The following is a 23,771-nucleotide window of genomic DNA, read 5'->3' as shown; positions in this document are numbered from 1 at the left end:
TATTCAGGCTCAGCGACTTTTGTAGCCTTTTTCTAACACTCATGATTACATACCTGGCTGTCATGCAAACTGCTCTCTCTAAGAGCCACACACCAAGTCTTTGGCTTTCCCCTTGATTGACTTCTGTCCACGACCATCACAAGGGCCATCGTAACCATTATCACTCTCAGGTTGCCATGGTCACATCCATACCAATGTAGCCTAGCTTCCCTCAACTTTTCTTCAACTGGGACAGCCTGCATTAGGTCCCTCACAACCTTATTTAATTTCCTATTACAGAGTGTCCAACCACTTGACCATCTCGACACTGCATGCATCTCAACATCGTCATTTCTGGAGTGGAAAGATTGCTGGTGGCTGCCCAGGTCTCTGCTCTGCTTAGAACAGGTTGAATTACAGTTTTATACATTCTACCTTTTAACTTTACTGGCATTTTGAACTAGGGTCAGCTCCTGACATTTTGCACCAAATTGCTTTGGTGTGAAGCCAGGCATCTCAGGACAGCCGTTGTCAGCAACCTACTATCCTAGGTATTTAAATTCCCTCTCTGCTGGATAATAATATGAGAGAGAGCTTTTGTTCTAGAGCTGCCTTATATAGACATATTCATCCACCTCCATGATCCCTATACTCCAGCTTCCTGTTCTTTTCTCTCTGAGATACACCAGGATTATGGGTAATTTTAGTCCTGTGGCAAGAAATGAGGTGGTTGTGCTAGCAGCTACAATGGTTGCTATCAGCATAGCTCCATGCTTGTCCAGGTGTCAGTGAGGGCAGAATAGGAAGACAATGGGACTGTACAGATGGCTCCCCATCTGTAAAATGGGGCTATTTAGATCAACCCACTTTCATAAGTTTCAGAGTAGCAGCCGTGTTAGTCTGTATTCGCAAAAAGAAAAGGAGTACTTGTGGCACCTTAGAGACTAACAAATTTATTAGAGCATAAGCTTTCGTGAGCTACAGCTCACTTCATCGGATGCATTTGGTGGAAAATACAGTGGGGAGATTTATATACACACACAGAGAACATGAAACAATGGGTTTTATCATACACACTGTAAGGAGAGTGATCACTTAAGATGAGCCATCACCAGCAGCAGGTGGGGAGGAAAGAGGAAAACCTTTCATGGTGACAAGCAAGGTAGGCCATTTCCAGCAGTTAACAAGAACATCTGAGGAACAGTGGGGGGTGGCGTGGGGTGGGGTGGGAGAAATAACATGGGGAAATAGTTTTACTTTGTGTAATGACTCATCCATTCCCAGTCTCTATTCAAGCCTAAGTTAATTGTATCCAGTTTGCAAATTCATTCCAATTCAGCAGTCTCTCGTTGGAGTCTGTTTTTGAAGTTTTTTTGTTGAAGGATAGCCACCCTCAGGTCTGTAATCGAGTAACCGGAGAGATTGAAGTGTTCTCCGACTGGTTTTTGAATGTTATAATTCTTGACATCTGATTTGTGTCCATTTATTCTTTTACGTAGAGACCAATGTACATGGCAGAGGGGTATTGCTGGCACATGATGGCATATATCACATTGGTAGATGCGCAGGTGAACGAGCCTCTGATAGTGTGGCTGATGTGATTAGGCCCTATGATGGTGTCCCTTGAATAGATATGTGGACACAGTTGGCAACGGGCTTTGTTGCAAGGATAGGTTCCTGGGTTGGTGGTTCTGTTGTGTGGGGTCTGGTTGCTGGTGAGTATTTGCTTCAGGTTGGGGGGCTGTCTGTAAGCAAGGACTGGCCTGTCTCCCAAGATCTGTGAGAGTGATGGGTCATCCTTCAGGATAGGTTGTAGATCCTTGATGATGCGTTGGAGAGGTTTTAGTTGGGGGCTGAAGGTGATGGCTAGTGGCGTTCTGTTATTTTCTTTGTTGGGCCTGTCCTGTAGTAGGTGACTTCTGGGTACTCTTCTGGCTCTGTCATTCTGTTTCTTCACTTCAGCAGGTGGGTATTGTAGTTGTAAGAATTCATGTTAGAGATCTTGTAGGTGTTTGTCTCTGTCTGAGGGGTTGGAGCAAATGCGGTTATATCGTAGAGCTTGGCTGTAGACAATGGATCGTATGGTATGATCTGGATGAAAGCTAGAGGCATGTAGGTAGGAATAGCGGTCAGTAGGTTTCCGATATAGGGTGGTGTTTATATGACCATCGCATATTAGCACCGTAGTGTCCAGGAAGTGGATCTCTTGTGTGGACTGGTCCAGGCTAAGGTTGATGGTGGGATGGAAATTGTTGAAATCATGGTGGAATTCCTCAAGGGCTTCTTCTCCATGGGTCCAGATGATGAAGATGTCATCAATGTAGCGCAAGTAGAGTAGGGGCATTAGGGGACGAGAGCTGAGGAAGCGTTGTTCTAAGTCAGCCATAAAAATGTTGGCATACTGTGGGGCCATGCGGGTACCCATCGCAGTGCCGCTGATTTGAAGGTATACATTGTCCCCAAATGTGAAATAGTTATGGGTGAGGACAAAATCACAAAGTTCAGCCACCAGGTTAGCCGTGACATTATCGGGGATACTGTTCCTGACGGCTTGTAGTCCATCTTTGTGTGCAATGTTGGTGTAGAGGGCTTCTACATCCATAGTGGCTAGGATATACAAATCTCCCCACTGTATTTTCCACCAAATGCATCTGATGAAGTGAACTGTAGCTCACGAAAGCTTATGCTCAAATAAATTTGTTAGTCTCTAAGGTTCCACTTTCATAAAGCACTTTAAGATCAACAGGTGAAAAGCACCATATACTAACCATCATTACTATATAATATTTGCATTACCATAGGGTCTAGGAATCATACTCAAGGATCCTTCCGGCAACTAATGGAAGTTGCTAGATCGCAGGCCTTGGTTCTCATGGGAGACTTCAATCAACCTGATATCTGCTGGGAGAGCAATACAGCGGTGCACAGACAATCCAGGAAGTTTTTGGAAAGTGTAGGGGACAATTTCCTGGTGCAAGTGCTGGAACCAACTGGGGCAGAGCTCTTCCTGATCTGCTGCTCACAAACCGGGAAGAATTAGTAGGGGAAGCAAAAGTGGATGAGAACCTGGGAGGCAGTGACCATGAGATGGTCGAGTTCAGGATCCTGACACAAGGAAGAAAGAAGAGCAGCAGAATACGGACCCTGGACTTCAGAAAAGCAGACTTTGACTCCCTCAGGGAACTGATGGGCAGGATCCCCTGGGAGAATAACATGAGGGGGAAAGGAGTCCAGGAGAGCTGGCTGTATTTTAAAAAATCCTTATTGAGGTTACAGGGACAAACCCTCCCGATGTGTAGAAAGAATAGTAAATATGGCAGGTGACCAGCTTGGCTTAACAGTGAAATCCTTGCTGATCTTAAACACAAAAAAGAAGCTTACAAGAAGTGGAAAATTGGACAAATGACCAGGGAGGAGTATAAAAATATTGCTCAGGCATGCAGGAGTGAAATCAGGAAGGCCAAATCACACTTGGAGTTGCAGCAAGCAAGAGATGTTAAGAGTAACAAGAAGGGTTTCTTCAGGTATGTCAGCAACAAGAAGAAAGTCAAGGAAAGTGTATGCCCCTTACTGAAAGAGGGAGGCAACCTAATGACAGAGGATGTGGAAAAAGCTAATGTACTCAATGCTTTTTTTGTCTCTGTCTTCATGAACAAGGTCAGCTCCCAGACTACTGCACTGGGCAGCACAGCATGGGGAGGAGGTGACCAGCCCTCTGTGGAGAAAGAAGTGGGTCAGGACTATTTAGAAAAGCTGTACGAGCACAAGTCCACGGGGCCGGATGTGCTGCATCTGAGAGTGCTAAAAGAGTTGGCTGATGTAATTGCAGAGCCATTGGCCATTATCTTTGAAAACTCATGGCAATCGGGGGAGAACCCAGACGACTGGAAAAAAGCTAATGTAGTGCCCATCTTTAAAAAAGGGAAGAAGGAGGATCCAGGGAACTATAGGCCAGTCAGCCTCACCTCAGTCCCTGGAAAAATCATGGAGCAGGTCCTCAAGGAATCAATTCTGAAGCACTTAGAGGGAGAAAAGTGATCAGGAACAGTCAACATGGATTCACCAAGGGCAAGTCATGCCTGACTAATCTAATTGCCTTCTACGACAAGATAACTGGCTCTGTGGATGAGGGGAAAGCAGTTGATATGTTCCTTGACTTTAGCAAAGCTTTTGATACGGTCTCCCACAGTATTCTTGCCAGCAAGTTAAAGAAGTATGGGCTGGATGAATGGACTATAGGTGGATAGAAAGCTGGCTAGATTGTCGGACTCAGTGGGTAGTGATCAATGGCTCGATGTCTAGTTGGCAGCCGGTATCAAGTGGAATATCCCAAGGGTCGGTGCTTGGGCGAGTTTTGTTCAATATCTTCATTAATGATCTGGAGGATGGCGTGGATTGTACCCTCAGCAAGTTTGCAGATGACACTTAACTGGAAGGAGAGGTAGATACGCTGAAGAGTAGGGATAGGATATAGAGGGATATAGACAAATTAGAGGATTGGGGCAAAAGAAATCTGATGAGGTTCAACAAGGACAAGTGCAGAGTCCTGCACTTAGGATGGAAGAATCCCATGCACTGCTACAGACGAGGCAGCAGTTTTGCAGAAAAGGACCTAGGGGTTACAGTGGAAGAGAAGCTGGATATGAGTCAACAGTGTGCTGTTGTTGCCAAGAAGGCCAATGGCATTTTGGGCTGTATAAGTAGGGGATTGCCAGCAGATTGAGGGATGTGATCGTTCCCCTCTATTCAACATTGGTGAGGACTCATCTGGAGTACTGTGTCCAGTTTTGGGCCTCACACTACAAGAAGGATGTGAAAAAATTGGAAAACATCCAGCGGAGAGCAACAAAAATGATTAGGAGGCTGGAACACATGACATATGAGGAGAGGCTGAGGGAACTGGGATTGTTTAGTCTGAAGAAGAGAAGAATGAGGTAGGATTTGATAGCTGCTTTCAAATACCTGAAAGGGGGTTCCAAAGAGGATGGATCCAGACTGTTCTCAGTGGTAGCAGATGACAGAACGAGGAGTAATGGTCTCAAGTTGCAGTGGGGGAGGTTTAGGTTGGATATTAGGAAAAACTTTTTCACTAGGAGGGTGATGAAGCACTGGAATGGGTTACCTAGAGAGGTGGTGGAATCTCCTTCCTTTGAAGTTTTTAAGGTCAGGCTTGACAAAGCTCTGGCTGGGATGATTTAATTGGGGATTGGTCCTGCTTGAGAAGCGGGTGGGACTAGACGATCTCCTGAGGTCCCTTCCAACCCTGATATTCTATGATTCTATGATCCTGACCCCATTGTGCTAGGCACTGAGCAAACACAGAACAGAAAGACTGTCCCTGCCCCCAAAGATTTGAAAGTCTAAGACAGGAGACAACAGATGGATATAGACAGAGAGGGGGAGTGCAAGGAAACAATGAGACAGTATTGATCAGCATGATAGGCAGTGGTCTCATCACAACAGCTAGCTAGCCGTTATCAAGTCTTCGTAGGCCTCACAGCAGTATGTATATTTCTTTACATAGTACAGTAAGTTTGTCTGTAGTTGTGATGTTGCACTCTATATGATTTTATAAAAATATGCTAATGAGTGTGAATATAATGTAACTGGAATATGCTTCATGCAAAAGGTCTCTTGTAAGGTATCATTACAAAGTTTATAATCTACTGGGTGTGGTCATCCTATTTGTATAAATGTATCACTTTTGTATCTGAAACTAGAAATATGAAATATAACTCTGAGGTCCTATTGTAGTTATGTAAAGTGTTGGCCATTAATGGTGGTTTGGAATCTTAATGGCTCCCATTAACAGGACAATTGACTGTAGATGGCTCTGTTTTACTTGTAAGTCTTCCTGTATACCTGTGGGCTGGCAAATGGGTAATGAAGTCTTACAGTGACATGTGATCAAGTCACCTGAACTGGAATCCATCTTTAACCTGGTGCTTTTCCATTGAGAAGGAGGAGTGGGAACCCAGAAGGACAAAGGATTCCTGCCTTATGCAAAAGATATATAAGTGGGTGGAACAGAACAAATGGGGTGGCCATCATGAGAAATCCCCTAGCTATCATGTAAGCTGGAACAAGGGCTGTACCAGGGGAAAGGATTATGCCCAGACTAGGAAGGTGTCTAGTCTGTGAAAGAAACTTATTGAAACATCTCAGAGGGTGAGATTTTATCTGTATTCAATTTTATTACTGTACTAGGCTTAGACTTGCGTATTCTATTTTATTTTGCTTGGTAATTCACTTTGTTCTGTCTGTTACTACTTGGAACCACTTAAATCCTTTCTGTATTTAATAAAATCACTTTTTACTTGTTACTTAACTCAGAGTATGTATTAATACTTGGGGGGGGCAAACAGCTGTGCATCTCTCTCTATCAGGGTTATAGAGGGTGAACAATTTATGAGTTTATCCTGTATAAGATTTATACAGGGTAAAACAGATTTATCTGGGGTTTGGACCCCATTGGGAGTTGGGCATCTGAGTGTTAAAGACAGGAACACTTCTTAAGCTGCTTTCAGTTTAAGCCTACAGCTATTAGGGGACGTGGTTCAGACCTGGGTCTGGGTTTGCAGCAGGCTAGCGGGTCTGGCTCAAATCAGGCCGGGCACTGAAGTCCCAAGCTGGGAGTGCAGGGAAAGCAGGGGCAGAAGTAGTCTTGGCACATCAGTTGGCAGCCCCAAGAGGGTTTCTGTGATCCAACCCATCACAGTAGTAACAGGCAAATAAAAGCAAAGTCCCTGTGCTGAAGAGTTTACATGCGAGACCTTTATATGAATTGTTTTTATTGCCTCTCAGAGAGCTGGATTAACTACTTCAATGGGAAAACTTATTCTATGGATACAGGAAGCATCTATGCTACAGCTGCTACAGAGACACAGGTGCTGCTCTGTAGCACTGCCACTGTAACAGCTGTAGCATAGACATGGCCTAACGTGCTATTTTGCCCTTGAGAAGGCTTCTCCTATACAGTGTAAGAAATCTCAATGCAGTTTTGTTTTGCTCTAGTCTATTGCTGTTCCCAAGAACAACAGGAAATGATAGTATCTAAAAAGCTCCTCCACTAGAAATTGTTTTGTAGGGGACAACCATGCTCCAGAAGGGGCTGGGCTGCATGCCCTCATGGGCTTTTTTCATCTCTATTTGATTGCAGTCCTTTCTCATATTCACAAGGAGTCAATGGGAATTATGTTTGATTTGGCCCTGTAATTTTATGCACACATAGATACATAACATACAGGTTCCTAAAATAACATTTGACATACCCAGATTTCCACCCCATCACAGGGAAAATCACCCTTCCTCTCTTTATATTTAGCCAGCATTCCTGCTGCTTCAGAAGCTAAGGGGCCTACAGTGTCTCAGACTAGTGTGAAACATTGCAGTTCATTAGAACCAGGCCCCAGGAGAGCAACTGGCATTTCAAAATCAACCTCTACCAGAAACAGAGGAGTGTTCTGCTGCAAAGCTTGGTACATTCTCCTTTTACAATTAGGTGACTAATAATATAATTTCGGGAGATGAATCCCATGTTAGACCCTCGGCGCTTTGCACATCAGCAATCCTGTGCGCTTGTGTGCTTGTTTCACCTAGCCATTCTGAATAGCAAAGAGGCTACATGAGACTGGCAGTACTAGAAGACATTTGCAACACTGACATCTGACTCAGACAGTGGTGGAACAGATGTTGGAGAGTGATTCCAGGGTTCGAATGCTAATTCACAGTTGCATGCAGGCAACTCGACTGGTTTTTAAACATATTTCTTTCCTTTCTCTCTACATGTCTGTCTGGCACATGAGGATCAACATTCATTCCCGCACTTTTAAGGAGGATCAGTGAGCTCGGAGTGGAACCCCCACATGGCTATAATGCACATATTGTCCTTACCACATTATTGAGGAGTATGTGTGCAAGGCACATTAACCAGGGAATGTGTGTTTCATTGAAGAGCCTGGGCGCTCAGCAGCAGCCTCTGTAAGCTACCAATGCGGAGGTTGCTATGGCCACTCTTCCCTTTTCACATAACAGAGTGAGGAGAGAGACGACCTGCATAAATTGGCTGATGCTGCAATAACCCCCTTGTTTACATCTGCAGAGCTTCTTCATCAATACCCACGTTCAGCGGCACACGTTCCACCAGCCGCAGACAGGCGCTGCCCCATTTCACTCACTGCCGGGGGGAGACAGTTACAAAAATAACCATACATTCACAAGGGATCCCCCAGGCTACAAGTCCAATGAAGGGGAAGGATTCCAGGCAGCTGCCACAGATGTGTGGGGGCAGATCAGGCAGATGGGGGGCTGGCTGCAGAACAAGGGGTGGAGCATGGTTAAGGATGGGGATGGAGCTAGAAGAGCCATCACTCCCTGGTCTCTGCCCTTTCCCCACAGTAGAGCTACATTAGGGGCACACAGGGCTACTCCAGCCATGTCAATAGAATGGCTGCACAGTCGCTTGACAGATTTGGGAGTGGCTATCTCCCTCCCTTCCCCCTCTGTACGTGAAAGCTGCTGGCTCTGGAGACCAAATCCGCTATCCAGAGCACAAGACCAACGTGGGCAGCAGCACTACAAGTCTCCCTGGCCAATGCGCTTCAGCCCTCTCCTAGAGGGCCCATTCCTGAGTGGAGCACGCAGTTCAGTCTCCATTGTCCAGTTAGTCCTTGTTCTTGGTGTGGGCAGCATCACCATCCAAGCCATTTCACTCCAGCTGAGGTGGTGATTCTTCAGATCTGGCCACCAATCCACTGGGAACTAATCTGAGGCCACAGAACTCAGTTTCAGTGGGCTACCAAGCAGCCATCAGATAGGAACAACTACCAGCCAGTACAAAATTAGGGTAAAATCTTTGAAAGCACCTAGGTGACTTTGGTGACTAAGTCCCATTGACATTCAGTGAGACATAGGCGCCTAAGGGCCAAATTTTCAATAGTATTTAGGCACCTAAAGATGCAATAGGTACCTTTTCAAAAGCACCTAGGCACCTAATTCCCATTGATTTCAATAGGCACTGGACACTCAGCACTTCTGGAAAATCCAACTTAGGCACCTACCACATCTTTAGGTGCTGTAATAACTCTGAAATACTGCCCTAAGTGGTCAAGCCCTTTTTGAAAATGGTTCCTAAATCACATCGGTACTTTTGAAAATTGTGCCCCTAGTCTGGATTTGAAGTGGTGACCTAGAGCCAGGTTCTGATCCATGAATAACCCAAATTTGGCTTCTGTCCAAATTATTGAATTGTACAGGAAAGGGCCCAATTCCGCCAGGTGCAGAGTGCTCCAAACTCCCGGCATGTTCATGGGGCCCAGCTCAGAAGCTGATCATTGGGAGCTGAAGACACTCAGCATCTTGCCAGAGCAAGCCCTTCAAGAACAGCCTGTAGGATACCAAGCTTTATGTATATTGAGCACCTCCAGGCTGACAATGCAGAGGGTGAACACTGTATTCTCTGAGGCAAATTGCAACAGCCAGCTTCTGCTCAGCTCCCATTAGATTGTCACGCACAACCAGTTTATGGGCTTTGTTAAACCTGGGCTAGATCCAGGGCAGATTAATGTGTGGAGTGAGATTTTGACAGGTGGCTCCTATGAGTGACAGCACCGAGGACACTTCCAAAGAGATGCAGCAGGCTTTTAGACATTGATTTTTTTTTAACCCCAAGAGCATAAAATAAGTTCCTTTTTTTAAGATTCTAGCTGAATAAGGAGAGCACACTTTCTCTCCCTGCATCACAGCTAAATGTCATTGAAGAGCTGGCTGGAATATTGACTTACATTGACTTTCTACTAAATCCAGAATTGGCTATCAAAACAAAAAGTGATAACCTCCATATCCCATTTAGCCCTTCAGCACTACCTTCTCCACACACACAAACACACACATACACACACACACATACACGCACACAGAGCACCAAGGTTTTGTCGTGCTGCGCATTCCCATGTGGGCAGGAAGTACACCACCAAGAGCCATAAACTGAGAGCACCCCTGGAACACTGCAGTCAGTTCTGAGTGCCTCAATGTCAAAAAGATGTAGAGAAACTGATGGGAATTCAGAGATGAACAGCAAAAATGATCAGAGGGTCGAAGGGACTGATTTCTGAGGAAAGATAAAAAGAGCTAAATATCGAGAATTAGCTTGTTTACTATGCTAAGATTATGGGCATGGCATGACAACTATCTACAAAATATCTGAAAAGGGGTAAGACCTAGGAGACAGGGAGATTATTTTAGGTAGGTACAAGTAGAACGAATAAGATGGAAATAAGAAATGGAAAATGGAGAATGAAGATGTGGAAAACTTGCAGGAGAAGAGATCTATAAGATTCAGATCCTCAGAGGTATTTAGGTGCCTAACTCCCATTGAAATCACTCAAGTCAATAGGAGCTGAAGACCCTTATCTGAATTTCGCCCTTTGATTGTACAGAATGTAACGGCCACTTCTTTGGCCAAAGGCTGTATAGCGTCTCCATGGAGACTCAAAAGCTTAACATAGTCCTGCTGATTTATGTGATTAATTTCACTGAAATATTGAGGCTACAGTCTAAAAAGGCACATTTCTGTTTTTCTCTCTAATCCTGAAAATCAATTTTTCTGATGACCCAGTCACCAAATTTCAGGCCATTCCCAGGAGTGAGGGGGCAGATCAATTCCTTGATTTTAAAAAATCCTGAACCTTGGCATTATTTTTATCACTTAGTGACAAAGAACAGAGAACAGAAACCCACCTACCATACATGGAGAGAACTGAGCTGAACCAGAAACCTAGAAAACTTGGTCTGATCAATATAGTGTAAATCTTTATGTCTGTTACACTCTGACCAAATGAACTGTCTGATTTATATACGGTGGCTGATTGGGGGCCTGATGTCAGTCTCATTGTTTAGAGACACCCTGTTTTACAGCAGCAGCATTTGGGTCAGTATGCAAAGGGCCTTGAGGTGAACCTTTAGCTGTTGTAAATTGTTGAAGTCAAAGGAGCTGTGACAATTCACACCAGCTGAGGATCCGACCCCATATATTTTGTAGTGGTTTTTGACTGTAAATTCTTCCAGGCAAGGTTGGAGTCTTGTTCCACATCTTGTAAAGTACCGTGTACATTCATGGTGCCAAGTTAATGTTAAAAAGTAATAACTTGGCACTGTGATTTGGCATGACTTATTTTAAGTCTGTTGATGGGGTTAGATCTGGAGAGTGTCTGGACCCACTCTATAGACATCAGGTCTTATAGACAAGAGGCAAAATTCAGAGCCAGTTGTTCCAATCAGGGTCCATTTCACAGAAAGAGGCCTAAGCAGAGGACTTTGGATTTAGCTGAGGATCCCAACTTCCCTGAAGATTGAGGGCTTTGATTTTGGGTTCCTATCTCACAAAAATCCTATAAAACAAATTCTGAACCTAAATTACTTCAACACATTCCCATTCATTAGAAGCCTGTATAATATGCTGCAAAATAATTGTCTAAAGCTGGAGGCAGCTCAGAGCCGTAATTAGACATAAAATCCCTCAGAGCATGGCAAGAATGAAATCTTCAGCTGAGATTCTCATAGCAGAGCTCCCGTCAGCCAGTGCCAGACACATCCTCTGGGGTGCAAACTAAGGGAAGGGGGAGGAGGTTTGGGAGTCAGGCTGGGACTAAGGATTGGACGTCACAGCAGCAAAGCTAGCAGCTAGTTAAGGGCCTGATTCTGGGAGGGCACAGCATCCTAAACTCCCATTAGCTTCCATGGGCAGTTGAGTGTGCTCAGCATGGTGCAGGATCAAGCCCCCTAATATGTATATTGATAAAGATGAAATAGACATGAGGGAAAAGCAGCTGTGCCAATGAGATGGGTAATATTTACCACTCTAAATCCTCACCACCTAACGCCTACGCTAGGGACAAACCTGCCTCTTAGATATGAACTAGTTACTGAGGACAGCAGCAGGCTATTTATTTTTAAGCACAACTGCAGCATCAATTTCAAATGGCAAGTTGTGCTTAAAAACCAGAGCACAATGAGGTGCTTAGATCAGTACCCAGGCAAGGCAACAGTTTCCTTCAGTCTGCTTTAATAACTTGACCCTTTCAAGTAGTTGCTGTAGAATCCCAATACGTCGATGTTCCCCCGTAAATCCTTCAGGTAAGACAGAGTTCCTAGTCTATTACAGATGAAGTTGTTATTTGTATTAAGCTTTTATGATGTCTGTCTATTTTTTGTTCAGGAGATATGGTCTGTCTTAGGTTTTTTTAAGTCTTAGCTGTTTAGCTTGTTTTTGAAAGGCTAATGTCATAATGAATAATAATAAATACTTTGCAGTTATGCACTTTCAACAGTGGATTGCAAAGTACTTTGTAAATATTATACATTAATCTGTAAATAAAATAAAATCTACTGAACTGATATTTGGCACTTATGTTTTTCTAGTAAATTTCACATCATTTAATATTTGTACATATTCCAAATACACATTTTTCCCCGCTAATATTCACATCCTTTAAAAATTTCGTATTTTATAGTTTAGACAGATAGATAATAATTCCTCCAAGCATTTGTAGAAGAGTTAAATGTGGCACTCTGTGTTATTAAAGCACCAAAGCCATCAGTAGTTTAGGCAGCTTGTACAAATTATAGTCCAAAAATGTATAGCACCTATTTGGATACAGTCACACATACACACACACACACACAAAGAAAGTGGCCTAGGCCAGTTTTCAAACTACTTATGGCAGCTAAAAAACAAAAAAGACAAGGACAATTCTGTCACAAATAGATCACATCTGGGTGAAAACCCCTATGGCCTGGATGCTAAGGTGATGGGTACATTAGAATTGCCAAAAACAGATCCAATTATAATAGGTATAAGGACAGCTAGAAAAATCAGGTCACCATGGCAACCTCTGCTGCCATTTCCATGAGCAAATGTTATTTGCACAGAAATCAAGACACACTGACTTTGGTCTGACATGATCGCGGTTAACAGGAACATCTGGCTGCCTGCTAGTGCGGTGCACACATCACAAAATTTGCTTTAAACTCCCATTTCCCCCTTAGATGATAAATTTTTGAAACCGTCTAAAAATGGTCACTATTCAAAGAAAGCTTAGCGTAGTGAGGAAAAAAGATTTGGGATGATAGGTAAGTGTGACGGTTTTGAATGAATGGAAAGTGCCAACTGAAAGCTCATACCTCTCCTTGTGTATGGAGCACCTCTGACATCCTGATTAGCCTCTCATTGACAAGAAATAAGGAACGGGAAGACCCATTAAGCTGCCTAGTTCATCTCCCTGCAAATGCTAGATTGCTCCCTGCAGCGTATCCTCTCTCTCTCTCTGTCCTGTCAGTTTTTAAATGGCGCTCAGCAATGATAGGATAACCTGGAACTACCACAGATTAGGCACAGAGCCAGACAGGAAAGGCACACTGGTGTCTATGGCTCTGATGATATAGTTCTTATACCACACTCCTCACTATGGCCCTGATCCAGCCAAACACTACAGCACCTGCTTAGCTCTATGCCGATGGGTAGTCCCATGGAAGTCAGTGACTAGACGGACAACGAGCTCTGACTCAAGTGATAGGGCTTCCACTGCTTCCCTCATGGAGGCTATTCCATCTACTTTTTTGGCACTGTACAGCAGCTCTCCGATCTGTTTGAGGACTTGATGATGTTTTCGCTTGGCAGCTTTTGTTATGAACTAGAATGCTATGGCGTATGGGACCTCATGCACAAAAATTGTTATTGTTAATATTATTTTGCCAATAGGATTTTTTCCCTTGTGGTCATCTTAACTTCTCCTTTGTTTCACCTGGTCCCATGACACTCAGTTACAACCCCCTGCTGTTTTTATGCCCTTCAAATACCCTCCCAAGAAGGCAGTGAGTGGAAGATGAAGGAGCTCAGCACTGGACCTTATTCATTCACTTGCTCAAGCTGCTGTATAAATACTTCGTTCTGCGCTGGTTCCTCCCTTCACCCCCAGAGCGATTGTTGATGCTTTTTTCTGCACTCTCTCCAGATTAGTGCTCTCTCTCTGGGATGTGGATGCCCAGAACTGAACACACCTTCAAGGTGCAACCTCACCACAGAGAAGCCCTCGGCCCCAGAGCCTTGGCCTGATCCCTCCTACATACGCCGACACCACCACAATGTTGCACTGAAGGGTAATTTGATTTCTTTCCAAATGCCTCCCCTCCCACCAGCTCTGGTACCGCCCCCCCACGAACTACAGTAATATGTCTGGTTATCCTGGAGCGACTCTCTTTTCTGTGGTACACGTCACAACCAGCATTTTGCTCCCCATGGAAACAACAAGAGTGCTATTTGCTCAGCCTGGACAATGAATGGCTTTCTCGGAGAACAGCTCCGACACAATTCCACAAAACAACCAATATGGGGCTGTTCTGTAACACTCCACCCACCCTGGCCCTTACAGCAAAACTCCAACCATAGGTGGTAGGTATAAAGACCAGGGGAGGCTCAGCTGAGGATGTGGTATCTGCTATCCAGCTTCACGGGTTCATCAGTAATCTCCCTGGACTCCAGAGACATTACTGATGAACCCGGGAAGCTGAGTATCAGGTACCACTTCCTCAGTCACCCCGGAACCTGCATGGCACATATAAAAAGCTCAGTGTTCTTCAGGAAGAGCTTTTGCTTTTCTCACTGAGAGGCTCTGGGTCTTGGGAGGTACAACTGGGGCCGGGTGCAGCTGGGGCTCCTCCAGTCATGGGGGTGTGGGGGAGGGCAGAGAAGGGCTTGTGGCTCTGGCCTGCCCAGGGCTTCTCCAGCTGTAGGGGGGAGCTGGGATGTGGGGGCTCGGGGCTCCAATCATGGCAGGGGGGAAGCAGGGCTTGGGGCTCTGGCCACAGGAGTTTTGGCCTTGGGAGGAAAGGGAAGGGCCAGGGGGCTAGCCTCCCTGAAGGAGGAGTGCACCAGCCCCTCCAACTGCCTATGCAAACACACCTAAGCCACCCAGGTCATCGAACGAAACACCAGAAGTGGCTAGAGAACCCAGGTGTCCTGCACTGCAGAAGTCCTTGTGTCCCATATTTTTGACAGCGTTCGTCACCACTGAATGTGTGCAGTATGTGTCCTTACCATGTCTGCCAGAGAGTGAGTTGACTGGACAAAGATCGAGATCACCTGCAAGAAATGCAAAAAAGCTGAGTGCATTTTCTATAAGCAGGTAGAGATTGGCCCAAATGAATGCTATTTTGAAAATCAAATACCTGATTACTCTTGAAAAGGACCACATCGTTAGCACATGGGATTCTGTCTTTATCCCAGTTGGAAGGATTTTCAAAATTGGTGTTTGGAATCCATTGTTTGTACACAGCAATCGAAGCAGCTAGGCAAGGCAAAAAAAGAAATGGAATTCAATACTATTCTGTTTCTACACAGCAATTTCCAGACACGCTGTTGGCCAGATGGTGTATATTACTGTATCTCTACTGGAGGTCAATAGAGCTACAGGAACTGACACCAGCTGAGGATCCAGCCCTCTATAGGCCTCAAACTCCTCCCAGAATGAGTTAATACAGCCACACAAAGAGAAACAACACTCAGCAAAGAAATGAGCTGCCAATGTCTCAAACTGGAACTAGAGGGCCCAGTCATGCCAGCTGTTCCTCAGATCTTACTCAGGCAAAATGCTCATCAACTTGCTGACTTTGCCATTGGTTTGCAATCTACACACTGTTGATGTAAGAGCCTTCTCCTGTGCAGCACCTCTGGACTGCCAACCCAAAGCATTCAAAACACCACGATTCAGGCCCCACCCCCCCATGAGTTTGGCTTTAAAATCATCAGATTTGAATACTACTACCTGTTGGGTCCTTTTGATCTGCCTTCTGGTCTCTGAGCCTTTACAGATCCTGTTTGCAAGTTTTTATCCACAGCCAGAAGGACTAGAAACTTTTTTTTTTTTTAATGAAAGCTGAGATTCTCAAGTAATAGCATGACTCCAGGAGCTTAAGAAAAACACCTCAAATTGTCAGGCTCATGATGAAATCATGAGAGTTGTGACACTGGCTTCTGCCATGTTGAGCACCATCCTTTATGTTCTTCCACCTCACCAGTCAATCAAGTCTATGCCGCTCCTCTTATTTATCTCTGCAGTTGCGTTATTATTACTCACCGAAGGAGACAGGAGTTTAATTGGGTCAGGGCTGAGCAACCACTGAGCCAGCCGGGATCGGGTGCAGAGTAAGTGCAAAAGAGCAAGAAAAATATGCAAGAAAAAGAGCAAGTAAGGCCTGGTCTAGACACGGATTTTATACCAGGATAACTATGTCAGTTAGAGATGGGATTTTTTTACCAATCCTGTTATACTGGTACAACCCCTAACGTGGAGACAGTCATAGCTGTATAAATGTGCCTGAGGACTGGTCTACACTAGAAAATGAGGCTGATTTAACTCTGTCACTCAGGAGTATGAAAAATGCACACCCCTGAGCAGAGTTGTTAAGTGAACTGAAGTCCCCGACTAGACAGTGCTCGGTCAATGGAAGACTTCTTCCATCGGTCTAACTCCACCTCTTGGGGAGGTGGAGTGCCTGTGCCATCAGGAGAACCCTTGTTGTCAGCATAGGTAGTGGTACAGCAGTGCTGCAGAGGAGTTTTAAGTGTAGACAAGCCATTATACCGGTAACGCTTATTCTTTGCCCCATACAGGAATAGCTACACTGCTACAGCCAAAGCACCTTTATAGCTGTATTTTTCTCTTATTTATAAGACAAGAGACAACAAAAAGAGATGCAGACAGACAGGAGACTACAAAGAGTCAGCATGATACACAGTACGGTAGTATAGCTAATGTAGTGTACAACTTTCCTTTTTAGACAAGGCCTAATTTAGCAACTGGATCTCATGGTGACTCATGTATTTGTGAACAATCAGTAACATCTCGAGTGGCTGTCAAAATGCCATAGTAAAAGATGAGGAAGTTGGCCCAATTATTCAGTGTGGATAAACTACCTGACAAATGTAGCTGTTGCCTTTCTTTTATGAACTGACTCTTCTGCAGATGCCTTAGTGATTTCTATGCAGTGTTGGTGTAGCCATGTGGGTCCCAAGATATTAGGGACAAGGTGTTTGGGGTAATAGCTTTTACTGGACCAACTGCCGCTGGTGAGAGAGATGAGGATTGGTGATTTTTAAACATTTGCCAAATAATCTGGCTAAACCAGCCTCAGTTTATGGTTTGTTTGCAAACAACTCATTTGGACTCTTCACTACTATTCATTACTCAAGGCATGTGGCCAGCTAAGTCACATGATATTGTTTCTACTCTTTGACTTTTCATACACAAGAAAAACAAACACATTTGTCTCTCTACAAGTCCCCTATCTTGCAAATGAATATGGGAATTGTAGGAATAATAGCCAGTCTCTAAACATTTGTGCAAACACATTTGCACTAATGATTGTGCATAGCAAATTCAAAGGAGCATGACTCTGGTTGTACCAGGCAGCGGTTGGGAATTTGAACTTATGTTTGTATACACCAGATCTGCCATATTCAACCAGCTTGCCTAGCTGATTAATCTACAAGCAGACTGATTCATTCTGCGGGGATAGATTTAAAGAGACTTATCTGAGATTTAGAGCATCCTTCTGCCTCTATATGCCAGAGACGGAATTTTCTGCATAGGAGCAAAAAAGCATCATAGCCTGAGTGTATGTCTTAAATAAAGCAATGTCAAAATCCTCCCTTCCCCGTGATCAGTGAGCATAGGGGACATTTTCAATGCTGTGATTAATATGTAGCTGTGGATCACCGATGGCTGAGAGAGAAGCAATGTCTGTGCATGTACAAGGCCTCCAGGTGGTAAATGAGAATGTTGTACTACTAGATACCGGTGTGTGAATATTACTTATTATTTATTTCTATGGGGATTAGGGCCCCATTGTACTGGGCACTGTACAAACATAAAGACTGTCCCTGCCCCATAGTCTACAATTTAAACAACGTGGAAGGGGTGATTAAACAGACAAGCAAGGTAGTGAGGGGCATAGGCACTGACTTCTGCTATGGCCAGTGGATGCTTGATTCCCCTCTTTCCCCAGCCCCGTCCCCATTCCAACCCCTTCTCCAAAGTCTCCACCCCAACTCTGCCCCTCCCTGGCCTTATTCCGACTCCTTCCCCAAATCCTGGCCCCGGCCCCACCTTCTCCCATGAGCGTGCCACATTCCCGCTCCTCCCCGTCCCTCCCAGCGTGCCGCCGAACAGCAGGAAGCGCTGGGAGGTAGGTGGAGGAGCGGGGATGCGGGAGCTTGGCTGCCGGTGGGTGCAGAGCACTCACTAATTTTTCCCTGTGGGTGCTCCAGCCCCGGAACACCCACAGAGTTGGTGCTTATGATGAGGGGTGAGGCCAAGGTAACAGAAGAGGGAGATGTGCTTGGCACAGTGGACAAAACAGTCACAGGCATCCAAACCAGATGAAAATGAAGTTTGTCTTATCAAGCGTATATATAAATGGGGTTCACACAGTAATTCAGATCGGGCCACTCTTTCTATATCTACTGTTGGATTCTATGTGATCCACTGTACATGCATTTGTGACACAGGGCATTGAATTGGTTTAATCCTTTGTGGGGAGATTGTCTCACATTGTCTAATCTTCAAGAATTTGGTGTATTCCTGACATTTTTACTAGCCCTCTTCTCAACCATCTCCCTACCCCGCATATTTTTACACACCCTCTCTGCTGTAGATATAGGCACAGACATTTGCTCTGATCAGTATTACCCCTCCATCAGCCAGAAAAAGTCACTAATCAGCAATATGAGTGTCTCACTCTGTCTCTGTCCCTCTGTCTGTTGTGGATTGAGAGGATGAATTTAAGGAATGACTGTTCAAAGTCAGGACCCCAGCCTGACCCACCTGCCGATCCAACAATACTAATGCGGATCTTTTAATGATAAAAATGGGACATGTTTAGAAAGTGTACCTCACTCCAGAAATTGGCATGATTAAATGAGAGCCTCTGTCATAGAAAAGGTTACAAGAGCGTTTCCATTCCTATCTCCTGTTTTTGCACAACATTTTTTAAACATTCTCTTTTGGCGCTAACATTCCCCAAGTTTGGTCTGTGTCTGAACATGAAACTGACTCAACATTCAGAGTAAAATGGTTTCAATTATATGAGTTACTGACAGTAAAAAGAAATTTGCACTTTTCCCATAGTTAAAAGTTCTAACCACTTTTTTAACCAGTAAAGGCAACTGTGCCATTACTTACTTCATGTGGTGGTGGGGTGTTAAAATGAATGCTATGAGTGATGGGGAAGAAACTCGAAGTGGGGAGCTGCTGAAATTTTAGCAGCACCAAATGATCTCCTTTGTAACATAATTGTACGTTCTTTTTGTGTGGCCTGGCCAGGGGTGCTATTGAGACAATCACTGCATATGGCCATATGCAGATTAGAAAAAAAGGTGTATTTTTAAAACATGCAAAAGCAGCATAGTGTAGACTGGGCAGTTGTAGTTTTAACATGTTTTAACTGGTCGAGGTTTAAACCTTAGTGGGGAACCTCAGGAGGCAGGGAAGAGGGCTTCCTAGACTGTGCCTCCAAGACCTACATATGTTAAAATAACACCAGTTGCCTAGTGAAGACAAGACCTTACAGTGTGCATTTATGGTCTTACTGAAACACACAGCAAAACAGAACACCCAACCAACAAACAAAAACCCCACTGCTCTTTAACAATAGCAGCTGAAAACCATAGAAAGCGCTTTCCAAAATTTCTAGTGCGCCCTGCACACTCTTATCCTTTTGTGACCCAGAAGCCCATTGGTACCAAAGGTTCACTATTCTTTACAATCAACTGCTGTCTCAGACCTGAGAAACTCAATACACCTAATACTCCACTCTCATAGTATCTCTCCAGGAAGGCTAGCATATGAGGTCTCTGCTGACAACTTGTAACTTCCCAGTTCTCACAATCATTGTGAGGTGTGTGTGCATGGGTAATGTTTAAGGAATTACATAACTATATTCAAAACTATACCTTATGGTCTTGGAGTACAAGTTAGTCACCAGGGAATCCTGTGTCTTGGTGATGGGCCATTCAAGTGGAAGGGAGTTGTCATACCTCTGGTCAGCCAGTGATATAATGCAATGTTCAGTTGTCTATCCTTGCCCCAACCCACAACTGTCAATGGCAAACCATCAAAGACAACTGCCAATGATTGAAAAAATTTGGAGGTAAAAAGGATTGTTATAAAAGCCTGTAAATAGAGACAACAGACTGATTCAGCATATCGCAGGGTGGAGGAAGAAACTGTGTCCATTCACAGAGGAGACATCTTGTTGAGTAGGGGTGTTTCATGAACATTTGGATCCTGGTTCCTGGCTCTGCAACAGACTGAACTTGTGGGGGAGAGACCTTCTTTATTAGGCAGGAAAGATAACTATTAATAAATGGAGGCCCTAATTCACATGTTATGATTTTGTTTATATTGTAACCATTTGTTTCCATCTCTCTCTCTCTCATTTCTAGTGGAATCTCTAGTCTTTCTTCAATAAACTTTCTTTTATTTTTATTGTAAGTGATGTGTGTTATACAGGTACAGTGATTTAAGGTAAAACTGGTAAACTGGGGTACACTGCTTTTTTGGGACCAGAGATCTGGGATTTCTGGGAGTAGCCAGTGACAGGATCTCACTGGGGAATGCTTTACAGGGACTCAGGCCTCTTGTTAACCTGCAAGAGAAAGACAGGCTGGCATATCCCAGAAGAGTGAGCTTGAGAGGCTGACATGCTGGTGGTATCAAGGAGCTAGCGCAGGCATGACTCCCTCAAGCTGGAGGCAGGGGTGACTCACAGTCCCAAGTACCCAAAGAACTGTCACATCTTCATTAAAATGAAAATGTTTCTGTCCTTCACACGGTGAGGGCTGCATCATAAACAGATCTGCTGCTGCCCTGCTAACCCAGCCTTGCAGTGAGCAGTTTGCAACCACACCATAGTGGCAATAATATGGAGAATTCACACACCCCCCACCGACCCCACCCCACTTGAATGCAGTGTGAATTCCAAAGCCAACCTGGGACATTCCAAAGCTAACGTTATGAAGGCCCTGGTTCAGCAAGGTGCATAGACACATGCCTAACTTAAAGCACGCAAGTAGTCTAATTGAAGCAAACAGGCGTGAGTCTGATTTAAGACTTAAATTGGGCAAAAATTTGTATCCATTTTAAGGCCCCTTTACATTGCCAGAGCAGTGTAATGAGACTCCGAACCAATAGAACAAACTCACAAGTATTAAACTGAGCATGTGCGTGAGAACCTTACTGAACTGAAATTTAAACACGGGCAATTTTTTGTTTTGTCTTTTTCTTTTAAGACAAAAAACCTACGAAATTAAATACAAAAAACTGTAAATGCAATGCTGCAACTGCCTAGTTAAAATCCCCAGGAGACAGGAAAAGGAAAGGTTAAAATTCCAACAGAATGTATAAGTTGATTCCATTGCATATATGTAGAAAGTTTTGCTGGATAGATGTAGCTTACCTTATAAAGTGTACAATACCCAGTACCATAAGACATACAGCCATATCCTCAGCTGGGGTAAATTGGCATTGTTTCCTTGCTTTCAACAAAGTAAGGTTGAATTACACAGCTGAGGATTGGCCCCAAGTTGTGCAATGCAGCCAAGTTAACCGAACTGTTGCAGCGCAGCTTATGCAATTCCTGTTTTTAACTATGCACCACACTATTGCATTAATGCACCTTTTGCCTCTATATCAAAATCACTTGACTGTGTAATCAGTCCTTTCGCTGAGGAATCATGGTCTCTGAATGTTAAATCCATATGCATGTTCAATAGAAGATGGCTCTTCAGGGCCTTAAATAAAAAGAACCGAAAAACCCAAGCAGCAGAGGTGCAGTGAACAGGAGATGCAAATCACAGCCTTTCTTTGTCCATTTGGAAACAAGTTTTGCCACTTGCATTAGAAAGACATCACCACGTAAAGAGTCCGTAGCTTTATTCCACACTACCTAAAGCCTGAAATGGAAAAAGCCATTTTGCCCTCATTCTCCATTCTCAGACAGGTCCTGTCATTACTCACCAAGGAGCTGCACGAAAAGGAGGAGGAAAAACAGACCCTTCATTTCGCAGTCCGCTGCTAGCACATTCCTTCCCAGCGCTCTAATGAACTTTGGACTAGCCAGTGTCACGTGTTGCTTCATACACTTGAGAATTTGTAGGGGAGCAGAAGCATTGGGAGAAGACTGGTGAACTATGACGCTTTGGGATTCAGCTCATTTACATGGAGACTTGTCCAGTCTCAGATACCAGGTTATATTTAACGTCTCCTCAAAGCTCACCTATTTTTTCACCTATTTTTAACCTGCATGGCGAGGGATGTAACCGTGAGAGCAGGGGAGGGGGAGTCAGGGCTACAGAGTTCCAGTCTCAGCTCTGCACTGCCTCCTTGTAGCCTCTTTGACAAGTCGTCTGTCTATGCCTCAGTTTCCCCACCTGTACTTGCCCACCTTTCTGTGGTTGAAGATTCTTAGGCTGACTGTCTGTAAACAACTTTGAAGAGGTAAAGCACAGTACCAGTGCTAAGTGTTGTTATTGTATGTCATTCTCCACTCCAAAATGCCTCTTATCTTATAATTCCTAATACTAGTGTCAATGTGTTTTCAATTAGCGTCCTTGGAGGAAAGCAGCTCACAGACATGGCTTGTACTTGTACTTTGGACACCCACTGATTTTCTCATTATCTGAACAGTTATGGCTCCTTTTCTATTCCAGCACAATCTTGGCCAGGCAGTCAGGGGTCAAAGGGAGTCTCAGGCAGTAATATGAGCAAATGCAGGAGGAGGAACGTATTTCCTCACAACAATTTGTCTCTCTCTGAATGCCCTAGAAGCGCACATCACCCCAGAGAGACAGAAGGAGAATTCTGGACACATGGTCTGCTTCATCTAGTCTCCACTTACACTCCCAGATTTACCACTCACCAGCTACTTCCCACAGACTTCCACTCACACTGGCTCTGCCTCTGGCTCGAGGAGACTCTGCCACTTAGGGTCAGTGGGTTTGCACCAAGAGTGGGGGATGGGGGTGTATGGTTGGTGGGGAGTCTCAGAATGGCTACACCTAGGTGTTTGTGTTAAGGTGTGCGTAAAGAGGCATCCTGTGTCTGTCGGAGGGTCTTGGTTGCTGTGTGTCTCTGCACTGAACTGTTGACATGCATATGTCTGGGACTGTAGTCGGGTGTGCACAGGACGGTCTGAGTGGCCCCATCGTTGTTTCTGTCAGTGGATCTGTGATGGGGGCGTGTGAGGGTATGTGTTACTATGGACCTTGATCAGTTGGCATATATGAGTGGGTGAGCATGCAGGACTATGGGTATGTTTCTGTTTTGGGTGGGGTGTAGGAATGTTTGTTCGTATGGCTGATTAAACTGGGAAGGGGAGGTGTGTGCCAGGGTGTGTGTCAGCGTGTCCAGCTGAGGGGGGAAAGGGAGAGGTCTGTGTCAGGGTGTGTGTCAGCATGTCCACCTGTGGGTGTGGGGAGATCTGTTTCAGGCTGTACGTCAATATGACCGGCTATGGGATAGGGTCCCTGTCAGGCTGTGTGTCAGCATGTCTGACTGTGAGTGGGGGGAGTTCTATCAGGCTGTGCGTCAATATGGTCAGCTGTGCCATGGAGTCCCTGTCAGGCTGTGCATCAGCATGTCCGGCTATGGGTGGGATGAGGTCCCTCTCAGGTTGTTCATCCACGTGTCCAGCTGTGGGATGAGGTCCCTGTCAGGCCATGTGTCAGCATGTCCGGCTCT

At 44.7% G+C, this 23,771-nt stretch overlaps 1 protein-coding gene across 1 annotated transcript in view; it reads right to left on the bottom strand.

Moving 5' to 3' along the window:
• The window catches only part of AMN (amnion associated transmembrane protein), a 52,682-nt gene extending 30,560 nt beyond the window's left edge, over positions 1-22,122 (bottom strand). The window contains exons 1-3 of the mRNA XM_038406836.2: positions 22,050-22,122; positions 15,202-15,320; positions 15,071-15,115 (exon numbers count right to left, since the gene is read on the bottom strand). Of these exons, the coding sequence (XP_038262764.1) occupies positions 15,071-15,115; positions 15,202-15,320; positions 22,050-22,092 (207 nt within the window). The 5' untranslated portion in view covers positions 22,093-22,122. The remainder of the gene's footprint in view (positions 1-15,070; positions 15,116-15,201; positions 15,321-22,049) is intronic.
• Between the last annotated feature and the right edge of the window lie 1,649 nt (positions 22,123-23,771).

Source organism: Dermochelys coriacea, chromosome 6, assembly GCF_009764565.3.
Source record: "Dermochelys coriacea isolate rDerCor1 chromosome 6, rDerCor1.pri.v4, whole genome shotgun sequence".
Lineage (NCBI taxonomy): Eukaryota > Metazoa > Chordata > Testudines > Dermochelyidae > Dermochelys > Dermochelys coriacea.
The sequence above is the reverse complement of the archived record's forward strand: the minus strand, read 5'-3'. Positions and strand labels throughout refer to the sequence as shown.